Genomic DNA, 20473 nt, shown 5'->3' on the forward strand with positions numbered 1-20473 from the left:
TAAACATGCTACATCCTTTCTCTGCTCTCAGAGACAAGCCTGGACACATGTACAGAGAGAGGGAATGCTTTTGACAGAAGCATAAATGCTTAAATGTAATTATATGGTGGCAACTCCCTTCACAAATGTCTTACATCTTTCCACTGACCTGCTAATCCTACTTCAGCTAAGAAGCGGAATGAGAGGCATGACAGACACACATATTTTACCACAATCACAATTCCTGTCTTGCTTTTTTTTTTTTTTTTTTTAAAGTACAAGACACATAACACTTACAAAAGGCCTCTTTTTGACAATTCACAGTTTTTCTGTATTTAAAAAAAAAAATCTTTCACCAACTCTGATTTTGTAAAAGACATTTCCCTGTAATGAACATGGGATCAGGAGTGATTTAAGACAATTTATTGCCTACTTAAGGCCAGTATTTAAGTGCAATTCAGCCAACCTCTAACAAAGAAGATGGTTCTGTCTTTAGTACCCATAAGAAATTATGATATCTGGAAAAAACAACAACACAATTTTAAGACTAAGGAGTGCACATTAAGAATGATCCATCCCTTATGACAACAAATTAATAAATATTACAGCTGTCTGTGAATTTAAAGAATGCAGATATTCCCAATGAAAAATGGAAACAAAATAATAATCTACCCAACTCAAAACAGCAGCAGGCTGCTGTATACTAACTCCCAGATACTGCAGATACAATAAAGTAGAAAATAGCATAAATCAACTGTTAAACTCTTAAAAAGGCATAACTTTTTCTGTTTAGTGTCTATGCCAAAATAGTGTCATTGGCAAATAAAACCCCATATTCACTCACACACACTGGGATTCTAACGCCATCTTGGTTTCACTCCTCATCCTTTCCCTACATCCTTCCACAGAATCCATACCACACATCCACATTACCCAATCTCACTGTCATCTCTTCTCTCTTCTTAAAATGATATGTCTGTGATATTATTTACTAATGGTTTGCAATTGCTTCTTCTTGGTTAAGGGTTTAAATGTGGTAAACAATACTTTTTTGGGAAAACTGAGACTTTACCAGTAATATGAGTAAACCCAAACACTTCAAAAAGGGCCACTTTGTGAGCCAGTCAGTCTGCACTGTAGCGTGCATTTAGCCCACCCTAGCTACAGCATGGTGAAAAAGCCTTATTTATCATGTTTACAGTCCTTTTCAACTGTTCTTGGCAGCTAATGTCTAAACTCTAATCTCATCGTCATCATCCTCGTCCATGAAGGTGAAATCTCTCTCTCCTTCTCCCCCACGTGGGGAACTGTACTTTGCACTGTCCGTGTCACCGTCATGGAGGCGGTAGTTAGGTTTCTCCTCAGAACCAGAGCTGGACACAGAGCAGCTATCCATATTGTGGTGGTTGTTCTTGGTTTGTAGCTCAGGGGTGTAGGGATCCACCATGGCTTTTTGCTGGTACATGCTGCGAGGAGGCCTTGCAGGGGCTCGCTCTTCTGCATCGTCATCATCTATGTGGGGAATGAGGGACGGCGAAGCATGGCCCTCGCTTCCCTTGCCTTCCTCGTAGCCAAGGTCATCCTCCTCCCAACCTTTCTTTTCCATCACGCTCAAGATGTCCCCGAGCATCGAAGGGCCCAGGTCAATGTGGAAGGACATTATAGACTCTGCGTGCTTCATCCCACCTCCCTTAGGCATGGATGGAGGCAAATCTGTAGGTTCGCCAAAATCCCGTTCCTCAAGCTCTGGATCAAGGGCTGCCATAGCTGCTGCTCCATTTAACGGCTTGCTTTCGATCTCATTCACCTTCTTCATTGGGCTTGAGGAAACGCTCTTTGGCAGTTGGATACCTCTGTTAGTACCCTCGTCGTTCAGGTACGGCAGGGATATGGCAGTCTTCACAAACTGAGAGGAGCCGGCAGAAGGTGCCATCGCATTGTACTCACACTTGTCCGCCCGATTTACAGACTGAGATCGCTTGCTGTTTCTGAAGGTACGGGACAGAAGCCCGGGCTTGGAACTTGGTGAGCCTTGCTTTTTGTCTGGCTCCCTGGGAGGTTCTCCTGAACGGGTGCTGAGAAATGAGGTGTCCCCAAAGGCATCGCCCCCTCGGCCCACGTGCATGGTGTGACGGAAGTCCCCCAACGGAGCACTGATCATCTCTGCGGTCAGGTCAGCCCGAGACCTCCGCTTTGACTGATTGGAGTTGCTGACCAGTTGCTTAAGAATGGGCATGATGGCAGTCTTTTAGTAACGATCCACAGGTAAAATTTAAATTAGGATCTGAAGGTGGTCAGGAGAGTTCCTTTCAAAGTTTTTAGCAATTGTAAGGGATGTTGTCAAAGCACATATAACTTCAGGTGTTTGAGTAGAGCCATTCTGGTCCTTGGTTGAAAAAGCCTGTGGTGAAGAAGAAGAAGGAGAATACAGAGCATTAAAACCACATCAGTAGTTCTGTAAACTAAATGTAGCTCTGCAACATGGCAGGCAAAGTGAAAACAAGTAATAAAAAAAAAATAGATTCCATTAAACTGAGATAAAAATGTAACATTCTGCTTTGAAGAATTCTTTCTATTCATTTCTCATTACTCACTATTGCATAAAACGCTCTTTTCTGATCTCCATCAAGCATGGAAAGTTTGGTAGCCAGGGCTTCAAAATGAAGGCTCACTTGAGTGGTTCTAAACTCTAAAAGGTTTTCTGTGCAGAAGACTGTAAGGGTGTTATGCAATCGTGAAAAGGCTCTCTTGTACAAAGTTCAAAGCACCCTCACCTTACTCCAACCCAGTCACAATAGCCCCTGTGAAGTTCTACCATGGTAAACTTCATTCCTATTCAAATTAGTTCGATTCATCTGATACATTTTTGAGCTTTTTCTAAAAGTCTAGGGCTGCTGTTGTGATCCGTTTTTCATGGGCTGCAGTGCCTGCCATCACTGCTGTGCTTTAGTTCCCATTTAGGCCCCTGCCTGTTACATAACCAGCAAGACACAGGATACTGTGAGCTAGAGCAGTTGAAGCTGGCAGAAATAAAAGAAAGAAGAAAAAAAAGAAAAAAAAAAGACTGAAGAGGAACAACATCTCTTCAGCATGGATCGACTTACAGCACAGCTCAGAAAACTCCAGACCGACTACATTTTGCTCTCACCCTCCCCTGTCTTCAAGAGATAAATAGTTTCCAAAAACTGCTTTTTATGTTATTCTCTTTTTGGGTGGAATTTGTCTTTTTAAACCCCGTAGGCAACACTTGAACACTTCACGCAGTGTACTTTGTTCCGTATTAATCTGTTTTTCATATAACATATATCAGCAACTTCTATTACATTTGTCTATAAAGCTTTGGTGAAAAGTAGCAGATTAAAAGGTTTTGAAACCCCCTTTGGAAAGCAGAATGATTCTTTCACAGGTCAGTTTGATCTTTTCCATGCCAAATGACTATACAACTAATTTTAATCCTTAGACCAAACTGACCTTAAACCACTTAAACCTTGAAACATGATCTTAGAACAGAAATGCAGTGGAAAAGAGGTTTAAACACCCACTTATGTGCTAGCTACAGTCTACTAGCTCCATGTGTTTCTGACATTAACAATGGCTTCAATTGTTTAAGCCAGACAGAAATACCATTACTCTCAGTGTTTTCAAACTCACGCTGAAGCCCACACTCTAGGGCTGCATGCGTATCCCCCATGAATGAAAGGGGGCTTCACTCAACAATATTCCAAAGAAACGTCACCCATGAAAACATTTGCATCTCTGACAAGAACCCATTCAATTGGAAAGGGAACTGATGCACTAGAGGGAACAGAGGGGGGCTTGATAAATGATAAAAGCTAGTGCTCTTCTTTTTTTTTTGCTCTTCTTTCAAAAGACAGATCATCCCCAAAGAGTACTAAATTCTATCCACTGCCACATTTTTATCTTCCATATTCACCACCTTCATTCAAGATTTCTTCAGTAGTTCTGGTGCTAATGGAAGAGACACATTGTTCTCACAGTGGTTGAACAAAGACCAAATGTAATAAGGATAGTACTCCAAAGGCTTATTTTCTTGTTCTGTTGAAAAAGCTATTTGAGTTCAAGCTCACACCCATATACGTGACAACTGGAAAGAGCTTACTGTTACTAAAGCTATTTACGCCACAACTGGGTGCCAAATTACAAGATTATAGCTTAAAGCAAACAAACACCACCAATATCCTCCGGAGCGGAGGCACTGTTATTAAATTAATGTAGTATGATCCATCATTGGGTAAACCCTTTATTATTTCATGCATTGTGCAGTTGCCCCATTAGTATCTGCTGCACAAAAGATTGCTGAATGTGTGGGTGACCGCTAAAGACAACTCATCATCTTACATGTTCCTCCCTGGTGCACAAAGTTTTGTATTTCTCTATGGCAACGTCAGAGCTGAGCGCTGGCTACTAAGTGGGCTTCCTGTCTCTAAGCTGACCAGAAACGGCGAGAAAGATTTTATCCCCTACATGGAGAGATCAACTCATTCAGATGGATTAACCCTTCCCGGTGACCACATGCCAGGCAATAAGACAAAGTTCACAGTGCAATAGCTGAGGGGCGGAAGCTTTTGATGTGCCATGTGACTCGAAGACATTCAACCTCAGCATAAAAGATGTCACTGAGTTCTCGAATATCAAAAGGTGCAAACCTCACACCTTAAGTCATTCTAGGAAATGGCCCATTTTATGCCTTGGGGAGCCCCTTGGTCTTTGATGAGGAATAGTTTCAAAACCCCGCAGGGTCATCAAGACCCCATTATTGTGGCTGTGACAAAAAAAATGAAGCATGACCTGCCTGGAGTCCTGTCATATTCAGTTTTAGCCTTTCAGTACTTTGTAAAAAAATACATTATGAGAAATGACACAGTCATTTTCACCATTCAGTTTCAAAATAACACTCCAGAATGGTTCAATGCTCTCCATATGAAACGGTGACAGTGTTAAATGTTCTTTTACACAGAAAAGGGATGTTTCTTCTTTGTTTTTTTAGTTCTCAGGGGAAATTTGTCCATGCTGTCATCAGTTATATGTACATTTAATGCTTAGATTGTTAAAGTCATTGGCAGCATGACTATCAGCACTATAAAAAGTTATTTTGGAAAAGCAAACAGATTCAAGGACTCATTTTCATTCACATCAGTAGAGTGTATTTGAAGAGGAAATGGTGACCTTTTAGATAGATTTCATTGCACAATAGGCGAGCGGGAGTATCTTATTGTTTGGTTTTCTGTTTCTAGGTGACCCTTTGTTCTTCTCATTTTATTACTGTTACTAGCTAGATGAAAGAAATGGAAGTATGGGGCTTAACTACAACTCCGTCTAGACATCTAAATAGAAAATAATTTAAACACAAAAACGCTGTTAAACCCGAGCATTTACTCATACATTGTGTTGAAAAGGAATTGGTTGATCAGTGATTCCAGTTTGACCTGACACTTGACACTCCCAGCCCAGCTGGGGGCAAAATTCCATTTTAGCTCTTTTTCACACAGAAGATCATATTCCTATTGGATAGCTACTGATGCAACACAAAGAAGGCTTATACAACTTTGTGTCAGAGCACTCAGTGTGCCTAAAAATATGAAGATATTGTTAGTTTGCTTCAGTTGAGAATCGGTTTTTGTTTTTTGTGCCAGTCAGTGACAAAGCCTTTATGTAATGGAGTCCCACATGGCACTAGCTTGAACTGAGACAAGTGGTGACAGGGCCATGAATGATTAAGAGCATTTTATGTCGCCAGCAGAATGTGATGTGGGCAGAATGACATCACAACAGCCAACATGCTCATCAGCGCTCAGCGTAACGCTTGTAATCCTTAGGATCACAGGCGCCCTGCAGTCCTCGGCTATCCTGTGTCACTTTCTCTCCTTCCACTCAACAAAGAGGGGAAAGAGGCTTTGGCTGCTCATCCAATAACAACTTGGCTACTGTCATGTTAAACCAACCGGCATGCAGACTATATAAGAGTTTCTGTTTTTATCTTTGGCTCCATTTAAATTTTTTAAAGTGAGATGGAGAAACAGTCTATCCTTTTTTCACGAGGTGGAGGAGGCCTTCATGCAAATATTACAAAGAGTCAGGTGAAGGGTAAATTCAAACCTTGTTATTTTTAATACTAGAATAACGAGCATATATTTAAGCACATAATGCACTGCCTAAGCTGTCTCTGCAATAAGAAAACTTCTGCTTGTTTTAACCTTGAACTACCCAGAGTCGTCTCTATAGTTCATTCCCACTGTCAGTGTCATTGATATGCAAATGAATATTCAAGTTAGCCAACGCCATCTATGACACTGCTAATCAGTTAATCAATGGAGCTGCATAACAATGGAACGTTCTTAACTCAAAGTGACAAAGAAGATTGGGAAATTTCATTAGCACTTATTCTGGCAGGCTCTAACCTTCACACCAAACATCTGATTCCCACGGGTGAAGATGATTCCCACGGGTGGGGTGGGGGGGTGGGGGGGGGGGGGGGGGGGGCGCGTGGGGGAAAAAAAAAAAAAAAAAAAAAAGCACTGAAATAGCAAAAAGTTATAGAGAAGAACGACTGTTGAAAGGTGAAACAGATCACATTGCTGAAGGAGTTAAAAATAATACATTCAATTATTTATCTTATTTTACAGCAATTTGAATTTGTATTAATGTGAGTTCTGTGGTTATGTTCAAAAATGTTTTTGTAACATGTAAGAGAAATAAAAATACTATTAAATATGGTGCAAAAACTAAAGGATTAGGAGAACTCATGAACTATGTATGAGTCTGATTTCGACTCACATCATGTAACTGCAGCTCATTAGCAAAGCCTCCCTCTGACTTCACGGTGCTTTTTCATGTGCCTCAAAGTTTCCTCCAAGCAAATCTACTTACTTGCCTTAACTCACCACACAGATAATAAATAATAAATATAAATATGCCGTTTGTTTTGGCCTTGCTTGGCTTGCTCCGCCTGCAAACAGCACCCAAAAACTAAATCAGAACTGCATCTAAAAAAATAAATAAATAAATAAAATAAAAAAACACAACATCTGACTAACACCATAAGACAGTAATGAAAGACTTTTGACGTGATTTTCTACAATTGCATGCTCTGCTACAGACAAATAAAAACAATAAACTATCATTTGCTTCTTTGCTTATTTGTTACTGCCTGACACATAAGGAACCTGTTCTTCCTGTTTAACTTCATTTATAGTTACCTAGCTCTAAGGCAAGCCTTGCATGATAAACAGCAAAAGTATCCTGAGCAGAAACATGCAGAATGTTATGACACTAATGGCCTCACCTCTCAACAGTAAAGGATATACATACTTAACACAGGTGAAACTGACTTGTACAAAGTATGATTACATGGTGAATGGATCCCACTAATATAAGCACGTCTAGAACACGCTCTACCCGCTTATTTGCAAGTCTCACTGCATTTTTCAGAGAGAAAACAGGGAAGCAATGAGAGTCAAATTTATCCAGCCAGTTCTTTTTTACTGAAGAGTCTGCAATGGCATTCCACTTCTAACACGCAGGTTCTAGGCAGAGCTGTGCAGACGCACGTCTGCAAGTTGTCACTAGTAAATTTGTAACATAAGCTATTCTTGTTGATCACTAAGTGTTCTCTCGGCTGATGAAAAGACAAAAGTTAGAATATACAAAAAGTCTTTGCATTGAAGTAAAACAGACTGATAAGTGTTAAAAACATTAAAGTGAAACACAGCATCACCATTGCAGGGTGACACGCTATTGAGATTTTTAGATAAATACAAGCAAATGTCTCTGTAGTCTCTGCGCTGGTTGAATTCCCATAATCTTTTTTCGGTGTAGCCACAGAGCTATGCTTTACTGATCCCAAGGGATATGAAGTGAAAATAAAGCAGTTTTTTTCACATGAACTCCAAGAAAAGTTGAGAGAATCACTTCAGGACAATGTCTGAAGTAGGGCTGTCACGATTAAGTCGACTATCAAAATCGTTGACGACTGATTTAATAGTCGACGCATCGTTTGAAGCTTTGTAAGATCACAAAAGACGCAGGAATAAAGTAGTAGGATTTAAGAGTGTAATAATGGACTGAAACAGAAGATGGCAGCACTGCATGTACAAGGATGCCAGCTGCCGTTAAACCCCGAAGAAGAAGAAGCTTTGTCCCAGAATTCATAGCACAGCCCAGCTCAGTTTCCAACAATGGCGGCAGCTAGTTAGTTTTAATATTAACTCTTATTATTCTTTTTGGGTCACAAAATAAACGTTTAACATATTTTCAGGCGAGAATGTAGCTGTGTAAACCTCAAATATCTGCTCAGTTTATCAAGACATCACATATTTTCAAAAGCGCTCCGACGTTTTCGGAGACATCTGTTACCCACTAGCTCGATAGCGAGCCGGGGTCAAGGCTCACTGAGAACACTGGACTCCCGGCAAATCGTTTTCAAACCCACCGCCGTCTTTCGCTACTCAGGTTAAACATATAAGTCACTTAGATAACTTCAAAATGTTATTGTTTGGCTTTTTTCAGTGTTTTATTTGTTCCTGAGTAAATCGGTTTGGCTGAGATTAAATTATAGTTTTTACACAGCTGAATAAACGTCAAGCAGAAAACTGATTATCAGAAGTGTGAGATGCTCGAGAATATACTCCGGTGTCCTGTTATATTTTAGATAGCAAGGAGTTTATTAAACTTCACCGAAACAATCTGTAAATTTCATTAAAGTTTAATAAACTATCATCTTGTCTTTATTTTTAGTTAGCACATATCTTAAACACTTACAAGCTGTAAGCTAATGATAGTTATATAAGAGCAGATGCTGCTGGTGCAATAAGCTGTACGTTTTACGTCCAATGGATGATGATCTGATTAGTCGACTAATGGCAAAAATAATCAGTGACTAGTCTACTATCAAAATAATCGTTTGTGGCAGCCCTAGTCTGAAGTAAGGAGAAGGTCCACTTGAGACACCCCGTCACTAGAGGAAATACTTTGTAGGGTTTAGACATTTGTGCTGCGTGGGTAGAGCATGCAGACGGCAGGACGCACTGTATGACACCAGCGTACTCGCTGTGAATTCACTGGAATGTGTCAGTGTCACATGCCTGCTACTGGACATCCAGAGCTTGAAGGTTTAAGACCCTTCTGACTTTACTGAATATTTGTATTCCCACACGTATCTCCGATGGGCAATGTCTTAGAAAGTTCAGGTCCAGACTGCATTTGGGAAAATTACTTAAGTTGAATTAATACGATTTATGCAGGGAAGGAAACATAACCAAGAGTTTACTGATGCTATTATGCTGACCTGTTTTCACTTAACTTATATTTTTATACGTTTTGAGTTGTGTATTTATTCCATGCCATATGGCGTGTGGTGGAAAAAGTTTGACAACCACAGTTTCAAACAATCATTGATGTATAGTTTCATCAAATTCCAGCCAGACAGACTTGTGCTGTTGAAAGACTGTCTTTGAATTAGGAAATGCTGTTTATTTGGCCTAAAATCCATACAATGGTCATAAATCACTTAATACTAACAAAGCCTTTTTTCAATAACAGCTCTTCTGTGCCGTTTCTAATGCATTGATTAGCAAAATGCTGTATGTACTTCAATGGGTTATGCTTACGTAATGCATTTCTACTGTACTGTAACAAATTACAGAACAAAGAAAGTCCTAAAGAATACCTTTGTTTTTATTTTAAAGGGTGTATGTGCAATAAACATGCATTGAGGTCATATAATATAGGGGGTGCTAGGTTTTGTCATGATATACACAGCAACCTTGTTAAGCTGTAATAAGAGAACAGAAGCAGAAATTGATATGAGGTATAGTTTGGTCAAGATTTACCAGAAGCCTAAAAGAAAGCAATTGTGCCAGTATCAAAATACAAATATGGTTTGTGCAATCTGAACTTGAGATTTAAGCAACACAACAGCTTAAAGATACTTGAAACCTGAAACAAGCAGACAATGGGCTTACACAGAGGTCAAAGATGAGTTGTTCAGGTCACTCCTGAAATGCTGAGTGCTTCATGTAAAAAGCCTTCAGGAGTTCAAACAACCAGGACACAAAGACATACCTACATCCGCATGACTGTTGCCAAAGTACCACCACCTGTGTGTGTGGAAACTGTGGAGTATCAGCCTCCAGGGCCCCACTGCCACCCAGGCAAAAACAAAAACACAAGAGGATTAAGAGCAGCCTTTTCAGCGTGAGCGAATAAAACCAGCATGTCTGGACTAGCCCTCTGCACTGCGACAGTTCCTTAGGGTGTATGGCACAACCTCCAGTTACGACCCCAACACTTCCTGTGACACAAACACCAAATGAATTTATTTTCAGTCTTTACAAATCCTGATATCCAGAAGCACAGGACAAACTTCCAAATGATTCTTTGTGTTTCCAGTCAAACTGGCCTTTTATAAATCTGTTATTCCTGCATGGCTGGACAAAGCAGCAAATACTGGGTGGGCTGCCATGCTGTGCCCCAGCCAAAGAGAGAAGAGAAAAAGGCTGGCTCATAATCAAACAGATAGATAATGAACATGCTCCTTGATTAAAAAATAAGCCTCTGCCCAAACAAGTCTACCGAGAGTTTGTTTTGAGGGGGAAAAAAATATATATATATACACCCCCCTCTTGGTGTATGAATAATATCTAGAGTAAAAATTAGAGGGAGTAAAGCCTTTCCCATGTGAAGCAATATTACCTCAGGGACTTGTGCAAAAAAGGGAAGGCACAGATGGATTCACTGAAGAGAAACACATCCTCAAAGGGCGGCGGAGGGTGTCACCACATTGGATTCACTCAGTCATGCCAGCGCAGTGACAGACGTTCTTTCACCGTGTCCTGCATGAAATGTACCCAAGCCCTCATTATGCCTACTGTGGATGGCTTGAACTATACTCTGTGTGCGTGTGTGTGTATGCGCACGTGAGCGTACATGTCTAATTAATCGCCAAAATCCTCCCCATCAGTCTCTAACAAATAGACAGCATTCACGCCTGGTACCAGAGGTCAGGATCTGAGCCAAGTGGTTGAATTAACTGTCCAATAGCTGCTGGATCGTGAAACGATGCAGAATTTCAACTGAGGATTGTTTTGTAGATGACAAAGAGGGAAAGTAATGCTTTGTTGTAACATTTGGCTTACACTATACTTAGAAAGTTTAAACAGCTTACATGCCGTATTGGCTGGTTGTTTTAAAAATGAGACCTTGGGGAAAACCCCAACAAAAATAAAAAAAATTGGCACTATATTAAAAAAGATAATCTAGTGCCAGACAGCCAAGCTCAACGCATATATCCGCACACACTCTCTGGTAAAAGCAGCACTAGGCCTCTCAATGGGACTGAAAGATAAGTGACCGTTTTCTGCTCTGCGTCAACTTATCAGCAGCTTGTGGCTTTTTTTTGTTACTTTTTTTTTTTTTTTTTTTTTAAATCAGCAGCCTCCTTGCTAAACTCAAATACCCAAACTGACTATAAAGACCTTAAGCAGAGAGCCCTGACAAACAAGATGAGTTAATAAACCCCCATGGTGTTCACTTTAATGACACCGACTGCAGCAGGCTAAACACTCGCTGACCAAAGAGAACACCCAAGCCCGCAAACATAGTCACTTCAACCAGATAATAGCAATTCACAACAGCTGAGAAGCTGAAAAATGCCATAACAAGACAACAGAGATAAAAACTGGAACACGGTACACAGCTACTGCACTCCTGAAGCATATTGTAAGCTTAATTGCACCCTTCCTTGATTTACCTGCATCCACTGTGATTTTGTTAGTGCTGTGTGTAGATGTTGTGCTTGCTGTGAGTGAGCATGTGTTTAAGTTCTTACCAGAGTGACTCTTCAGGAATGTCCAACTAGCACACAAGGATAAATTACATCTCAGTTGCTCCTCAAGGGTTGGGCAATCGTCATAGCCAAAGCGCCCTATCATCATTCTACGTGACTGCCAATATAAATAAAGAGCTAAATAATGCATCAAGGTCATTTATTGGCAGTGTTGGGACTAACGCGTTATTAAATAACGCGTTACAGTAACTACATTATTATTGTGGTAACGAGCACGGTAACTAGTTATTATGCCAAAATCAGGAACGCGTTACTCGTTACTGGGATTTAGATAGGGTCGTTACTCGTTACTTCGTGTGGTGGCTATCGCGGAGCTTCCACAGATTCAGTAACATTAGCAAGTGGTGGAGGCCAGCAGGTGGATGAGGGAAAGGGGACGCAGAAGGAAAAGAGACCCGAGGCGGCCGCCGGTCCAAGTGTGAACTGCACTTCAGGTAAGAAGTTATGACCTGCAGTCTCTCTGGGTCAGATATGAACCAAGTTTAGGTGGAGTTTATTTTCGTTATTCTGACTTTTTCCATACTGCGTGCTAGCTAGCATGACGGAGTTTCTATACAGCTGGGTGGGTGCTATGAAGTTAATGATGTTTAACTTTATTTTGTTCATAAGTTATTAGAGTTGCCAACCTTCCCGTCTGGTATTCAGAGAAAATATTACGCGTTTCTTATTGAGGTGAAAAGGAACAGTTTGTCCCGTAATTCAGCTACAATGAAAAAGACACAAAGCTGGAGTTACTCTGTGTCTTTGCTGCACAGCTGCCTCTTCTTCTTTCATTCTCTCCCCTCCCTCTCCCGTTTCTACTTCAATCATGAAACTGATCAATGATCAGCTGATCGGCTCTCTTGTTTGTTTATCGCTCACTTTGCGCAGAAAGAGGAAACCAGCGGATGTCGCGCTAAACAACAGCAGCACGTTTAAGCTTGATCAGCTGCTGTTAGAATTTATTTAATATTAATTTCTAGTATCAGCTGATGTTTGCTGGAGCCACAGCTGCAAAAAAGCTGCTGGTCATGATATGGTTTGGTTATCTGGTAAGAGGGAAACATGAAGATGAAACCAGGAGATGTCCTTACTGGATCATCAGAGCTGAACAGGTGATGGAGAAACAGGTTTACCTTTTAGGTGACATGAATGAGTTGAAGGGAAGTTATGAACTGTTTCTGAGAGACAAATAACCCCAGGATCCTTTTCTAAGCAGCTGACAGCTGGTAACTGTGCAGGGGCAGGTGTAGCAAAGTGTGGCCAGGGGGGCATGTAGGGCATTAATAGGGAAAGGGGGGCACAAAGAAATACTTTTCTTTCTTATTCTCATTTAAAATGTCTCGCTTTTAAAAAATAATTATCTGAATCTTACAACAAACGATTGATAGATTGATACATATATACCATCAAAACAGTGAACATCACTGTCACAACAGTGTTTGTTTTCATTCAAAGGCTTTATGATTTTTGCTATAATGGCGGCCAGTCTCTAGTCAAAATGCCCGGGATGATTTTTCTGTCCCAGTCCAGCTCTGTATGCAGCTCATCTGCAGTCTGGTGTTGCCTACATCTTCCTATTCAGAAGGCAGAATTTCCGAGTTCTGAGTACAATCGAAAGCACCACGACTGCAGTTTTTGTGTTGGATGTAAAAGGCGCACATGACGCTGTGACGTAGGCTAGAATCATGGCGGCGGTCAACAACGGTCCAGGCGTGGGATTTCTCTCGTGGAAATATGCACATTATCTTTTCCTTTCTATTGGTAGGTGGCACAGTGCACTTGTGGCAAGTAAGCAAGCTAGAAGACTGGCAAAGTTATGGAAGAAACACATTAACAAGAGAATTCTGAGTAAAACCAAAGTTACTTTCCCTAGTAACTAGTTACTTTGAAAGTAACGAGTAACTTGAAGTAACTGAGTTACTTTTGAGAGAAGTAACTAGTAATGTAACTAAGTTACTATTTTAAAGTAACTTACCCAACACTGTTTATTGGTAAGGTAACTGAGATAAATGATTAGTCAGTGCAATAATCTAATTAAATATAATTGGGAGTTGGGTCAGAACGAACTTGAGATTCAAGTTTAACAATTTAGGAAAAAAATCGTAACAATAAATTCTGTTTATCTATGAGCCAGACGAGAGAAGAGCCAAAACCTAAGAGCTTTCATGCATCACCACCTGATTTTCTCAGTAAAAACCTTTCAAGTATCATCGGTGTCATCTTACTGCAGTTCGTCTTTCTTTGATTTGGTTTTCTTAAAGACATTTGGCATACTACTTTGATTTGGCACTCAAATAACAACTTTGATTCCCTGGAAACTGGCAGCATAAAGTCTTAATTAGTAGAGTGCATACACTCAACCTGCTGTGGGTGTGAACAATAAGTTTAAAGTCCATCAGCCACTAAGTGTGAACTAACACAAATGTGTTCAAGAGTCTCACACATCCACATACAACCCCCACCCCCCAAAAACCCAAGTATATACACACATCTCACTAGCTCCCAGTTTGGATTTAGACAAACTGTATTTGTAACTGAGAAGCCAGCAAAGACACACAAAGCACAATGGAAAACAAAACAACAGAGAGGAAGGCGCGAACCAAACCCTTCTGGCACACCCAAAACCACACGCACATACCTATAAAGGGAAACAGACTAATGCAGGTAAGCTCACACAGGACGGGCCTCAAAGCTGATTCATGTAAACGACACTGAAACACATTCAGTTAAAACAAAGAGACAAAGGAACTTCGATCCTTATCAATTTAGGTATTGCAACTTCACCCTAGTCCATTCACAACACAGAACTGCTGACCTAGAAAAGGACCTCTATAAGCTCAGGCAGGAAATGTGTGATTCTCACAGGATTATCAGATATGCATGACAAGAACCCACAACAACTCATGTGACTGTTCCCATCTCCTGAACTGGTTTCCTTGCATGACTTTGTCATCTGGTAGTCACAGTGGTGACCAACATACTTCCTTTGTCCTTTTAGTATGCTTAAGGCCAAAACCACCTGTTTCTGTGGTCACTCAATGCTGGAAAACAATGATGGCTCATTGGAGTGTAAAAAAGGCCAATGACAAAAACTGCCAGCTGCACACCACCAGTTACTGTGTTTTTATTTTTGGTTTGTTTTTCTACACTATATTATCCAAGTCTACAAGAGTCGGCACATATGGTGCAGAAATACATCCTATTAATTGCAATACTGTGTCAGTAATTAAGGGTAAGTAAAAGGACGTAATACAATCATAACTGTTTAATGATCAACTCTGTATTGCATGAAAGCTTCCACTGTTGCCAGTACAGCTGAAAGAGCTGATGTAGTTTACACACATTTCTATTCAACTCTATGCCTGTTACTAGCATACTACCAGGTCCTGATCACCAACTCTGATGAGGAGGTCCTCATCATGAGCTTTAATCCTGGATCAGCAAAACTCAACAGGCCCCAGTAACAATGCAATTCTGGGGAGTTCTATATATATTAAACTATGTGTCAGCAGCAGTGCACTGGTTGCTACTGAAAGAGCTAACAAAGCATGGAGGAAGCTAACAGGAGCCAACAGGTTGGTAGTTTAGTATATGATCCAAGCCTATGTCAACAGTCCGTCGGCCGACATGGACAGTGATAACAGAGGGTGTTTTTTTGTTTTGTTTTTACAATGGCATGAGAAAGAGGAGCTCTCATGGAAAACCTGTGCAAACACAGGGAGAATACCCAACCTCCGTATGAACCTAGGACCCATTTGTTGTAAGGAACAGAGCTAACCACTGAACCACCATCTGATAAGACTTCTTATCTGTTACTTCATCCATTTGAGAAGGTATACTCAATGTGAAACAGAGACCATGAATTACAGAAAGATGCAGTAAAGACTTTTATTTTGAGCGGAACTATGACAAAAGCAAATAAATTAGCTAAATAATCATTCCATTTATGGTCTAGGTCCTGTTGATAGATTTAAAAAAAAAGACCATTAAAAAAACATTTTTGCTACATTTTAAATTTAAATTTGAAGTTAGGAAAGTAATCTTTCAATTGACCCTCATGCTGTCTTAGACATAAAGCAAAACTCCCAGTCCTTTCCTCTCAGTAAGGAAAAGCTTTATTAATCTAACACTGGTGCTGGATCAGTACCCTGTATTGGCAGCCAAGGTACCCATACCAGTGTGTAACTGGAAGAAAAATAATTACCTTGTTTAAAAGTTGCTGCAACACATCTTGCAAAGTAGATTTGTGTAACCACACTGGTCCAACAACAGGATTTTGGATTATGTGATTTGGACACGCCAATCACCCTGATGTTGGGTATTGTTTTGTTATCTTCTTCAACATAACTGAAACCAAAGAGGGTGTTCTGAAACTTTGCAACATGGGATCGAGTCAAGCCGGCCACATTCAGCAGTTTTGAAATGCCTTGCGTCACGCGTGCCAATTTTCCAGACTGGTTTCACAGTTTAAACAATTGAGTTTAAGACATCAACAGTGACAGGTGATGCAAAAACGAGATCATACTGTGCCAAAACATACAGTACTACTGCGTGACAGATTTTGAAATCTACTCTATGCTGTCAGCCTGTTGTTGGGAGAGGACAAAATGACTTTAGTGTTTAGCAACGCAAAGTAAAACGTTTTTCCCGTTGAACTGGTTAGGTTACATTGATAACCAAAAAAAAGGCATAGGCATGGTGATGGGGTGTCAGGTGCATAGGGGCTGTTTCGAAAGAAAAGAGAGCACACTCTTCTTCTGAGAAAAGATATGTCATGTGAAATGAAATGACAAAAAAAACAAAACTGTTGTATCACTGTTTCAGGTTAGTTCAAGTTGCTAAATGTTTATGCAATTATTTCTAGAACATTGATGCTACAAAATATGTCTACATGTCCAAGTTTCTATGTGAACAATTTCGTACTTTTTCCCTCTAATTTGCCATCAAATAAGACAATGATGGTCTCTGATGAATTTGTTTTTTCTTTTCTGACATTCAGAGTTAACTATAATTTGCAAAAACCTGAAGACACTGATAAAATATTAAACTGTTGCTTTTCATATCAAGTCTGTTCAAAGGTTAAGTCAAACATCCTCAGCATGACTGCTCTTCAAAGACCTCATTGCTTTCTTTGCAGGTGGGGTGAATCCTGTAATTGTCTGAGACAAAGCAACTTTCCTTGGGGAGTTCAACATAACCAGAAAGAACAGCTTAAAAAATGTGCACATGCGTCACTCGTGAAATGATTCAGACTTTGCAGAAATGATCAGGCCTCCATAGTTTCAAAGCTCTGGAGGGCTTTTTTTCAATGTAAATCCAAAAGGTATTAATTCACACGAATAACTCAATAATGACCTTTTGCTTGCTGCAAATTGCCCTCTTTGAGCCAAATGTCAAGACATTCTCTCATCATTACCTGTCAGTCTCCCATGGAGCTTGGAATAAAGGTAGATGAGCAAACAATTTACAAGGCCATTTCCTAAGGCATGGGAATATTACTCCAAGTTGTCACATCTGACTCCGGTTAACCAATTTATATTTATCGCCTAATAAAAACAAAAAGAAAAATGTTTCTGCTCTTACATTAAACCGTCACGTAGTATGAAACCCAGACACACAAATAAAACAGAAAGTCTATAAGGAAATGAGGTGCCCTCAGTTTTTACTAACTACACAAAAACTGCCTGAAGTAAATGTTTTCATGTACATGAGTCTAAATGCACGTCCACAACCTCTACTACTGCACACCCTCTTTCTAATATAAAACTGTAATGACCTCACCACAGCCAAGAGTTGGGAAAGTAGCCAGCTTCCTCAAAACGCAGCAGGAGTATCCTCCAGAGGAAACTCAAAGAGCCTCCATAGCAAAAAAAAAAAAAAAAAAAAAAAAAAAGCACAGTCAGAGATGACACATACTCTCCCTCCCCTACTGGCTGTGCAGTGGACACAATAGATCTCGATGGTGAGATATCTGCCTGGCAGCCCTGGAGAAGACATCCACTAAGGAGCTGAAAGGCCTGAAGTGTGTGCAGTAATGCAGCACTGTTGTCACTGGAAAGAAGACAGAGAGACGCAAGAGGATGCCAGGAAAAAAAGAGTGGCAGCGCTGGCAGGATGGTGACAAGTCAGTGTCGGAGTTAAGACAAGATTTCTCTAGTCTAGTCTAGTTTTTTGCACTCGTCTAAGTTCTTTGATTTAGAGTTATCAGTGCAGAGTACGTAAATGATTCATCGAGCAAAATGACAAGAACAGACCAACCTTTGGGCTCTTGTTAACTACTGCTCTGTGTTTGTGTGTAGGACAAGGGCAATAGTCACACAAAGTCAACACCAGACCTGAACTCATCAGTCAACGCGTCCTTTCACTATTGTCCAGACCGACAGCTTAACAAGCGTGAAGAGCTGACGATGAGTGAGGAATAATGAAACAGAATGTTATAAAACGGACCTGCAGACTTTATGGACAGTGTAGTTAAAGTCGGGCACACACTATACAGCCTTCATTTAGAGCATGATGAATGAGGCCGGGCACGTATACAGCCACTGTGGCAACTCTTACAGCAAATTACTCAGTTCATCAGGCGGGATGATGACCATAAGAGGTAAGTGCCAAGTCTTTAACCACAAACAGGAAAAAACTCCCTAATGATCCAGGGAGGTGGACAAATATGCCTGCCAAAGATGGGGTGAAAATAGCTGTTTAGATTGTAGAGCTCTTGCTAGATTCCCAGAGATTTCACTGAGATCCAACAGCAGTGGTATTAATGTTACGTAATTCTCACTGAAGAGAACTGATGCTCATGCAACCATCTGCCCCTTGCTCTGATTAAATCATGACCCGTCCTGTAGCCAAATATAGTTATTTGGGACACTTTTCTTAGACTTTGCAACCTAGTTTTAACTCTGGGATATCTGCTGCTTCATTGAGTTAGTTGCTCTTATTTACAATATGAAAGGCCAGAGTTTGTGGGCACATTACCACAGAGGATCCCAAATGTGAAATACGTCACTCTCTGCAATGGTAAACCCAGCTAATTCCTTTCTTGAGTAGTTTTTGGGCCCAAAACAAGAAAAATATCCAACTTTAATAAGTCATACAAAACTGGATTTGAAAAAGAAAAAAAAACCTCAGGAGATCCCATGACTTTTAACGAAAGTTATTAGCTCAGCACAGCTTTTTGGCCATTATTCAAACTGAAAGCACAGCAAAGTCTATAGTGGCATAGGTCAAGAAAATGGTTCCATATCAGGCAGGATATTTGTAATTTTAAAAAAGCACCCTTTAGATTAACGTTGGCTCTTGAATATGTTTTAAACTCAGGTGGTTACTTTTATTGTATCTTTTTTGACCCTGTACTTCCCAGTCTTCCTCAGGCTGATGGAGGACACAGAGGACGCGAGAGAGCTCATTGTTTTGGCTCCATATGGGACACCGAGGAGCTCGATGAAACTGCCAGGCTCTGATTGTCCAGAAGCAGATGACATTCAAATGAGATGCAGATTTCACTCCGTTGGCTTTACTTCAACCTACGCCTCTTCCTCTGACCCCACAGAGTATTCTGGAAACTACACTCAACACACTGGCTACAACCCAAAGATGACTAAAAGTCGTCGCTCGTCATCAGAACAGCTCCTGGATACGTGTAATACAACAAAACATCACTCCTCAGGTTACCGCGAAGAAACGTTACCTTTTTCTTTAAGGTCCACGCGGTGGCGAAGTTTCAGACTATATCCCTCTCAACTTTCCGTAAACACCGCGAAGGGTGCGTTAGCACAAACTTAGTTATGAGTCCGTAGAAAGAGAAGCAAGAGAATTGTGGCAGGACGGTCCCTGTTCTGGTGCTCCCAACGTTCGTTTACTTTGCATCTGTGTGGCTCACAAAGCGGCCCTCCTCCTCCTCCTCCCCCTCCCCCTCCCCTCCCCTCCCGCGCTGGAGAGCACCACCTCCTGCTGCGGTTTAAAGGGCCAGAGCGCCATTTATCCACAACGCCTAACAATAGCTGGGACTTCAACTTGAGTATCCCAAGCCTGACCCAGTGAGTGGTAAAGGCTGTTCCCCAAGCTAGCTGACAGGGACTAGTTGCTGCGAAGTAAAACATTTGAACACTTAAGGGAGAAGCAACCACCGTCTGGCTTTTTGTACCGCACGGGCTACCTTAGAAATGAGGCTGGCAGGGGAAACTGGTTATAGCCAAACTCTGCTATGCCCAAATGCAACAGAATTTGCCTACTGGCACATCTAAACCATGATCTAAACACAGATAAAAATAATAAAATCTTGCTTGCTGTTATGAAACAAGGAAATCTGCTGTTCTGTAATGTTGCACCCATATTTAGCTCCATAAAATAACAGCTTTAAAAAAAAAAACGTATTAGACTCATTTATTTGTTATATATATGTAGATAAAATTCGCGTTTACAAATGCTTGTATATAGACTAGTAGTTAAAAGTGGACAGAACTTCATATATCATATACATACACTGAATCAATGTATCATCTAACTTGTGAAGAAGGTGAATAACAATGCACTAAAGGTCATGCTAATATGGTTAAATCAGTATGTTTTCTCACGTTAGCCTTTTAGCACCACATAAATGACTGCTATTGGTTTCAAACATGCTAAATTTCAGAAATGTGCACTTAG

At 40.6% G+C, this 20473-nt stretch overlaps 1 protein-coding gene across 1 annotated transcript; it reads right to left on the reverse strand.

Moving 5' to 3' along the window:
- Nucleotides 1-232: 232 nt before the first annotated feature.
- On the reverse strand, nt 233-20120 carry cdc42ep4b (CDC42 effector protein (Rho GTPase binding) 4b). The gene is made up of 2 exons (XM_026178227.1): nt 19515-20120; nt 233-2380 (listed from the first exon to the last, which is right to left on the reverse strand). Exon 2 carries the CDS (start codon nt 2213-2215, stop codon nt 1211-1213), a length of 1005 nt encoding a protein of 334 aa, XP_026034012.1. The 5' UTR covers nt 2216-2380; nt 19515-20120; the 3' UTR covers nt 233-1210.
- Nucleotides 20121-20473: the final 353 nt, after the last annotated feature.

The sequence above is a fragment of the Astatotilapia calliptera genome, chromosome 8 (assembly GCF_900246225.1).
Source record: "Astatotilapia calliptera chromosome 8, fAstCal1.2, whole genome shotgun sequence".
Lineage (NCBI taxonomy): Eukaryota > Metazoa > Chordata > Actinopteri > Cichliformes > Cichlidae > Astatotilapia > Astatotilapia calliptera.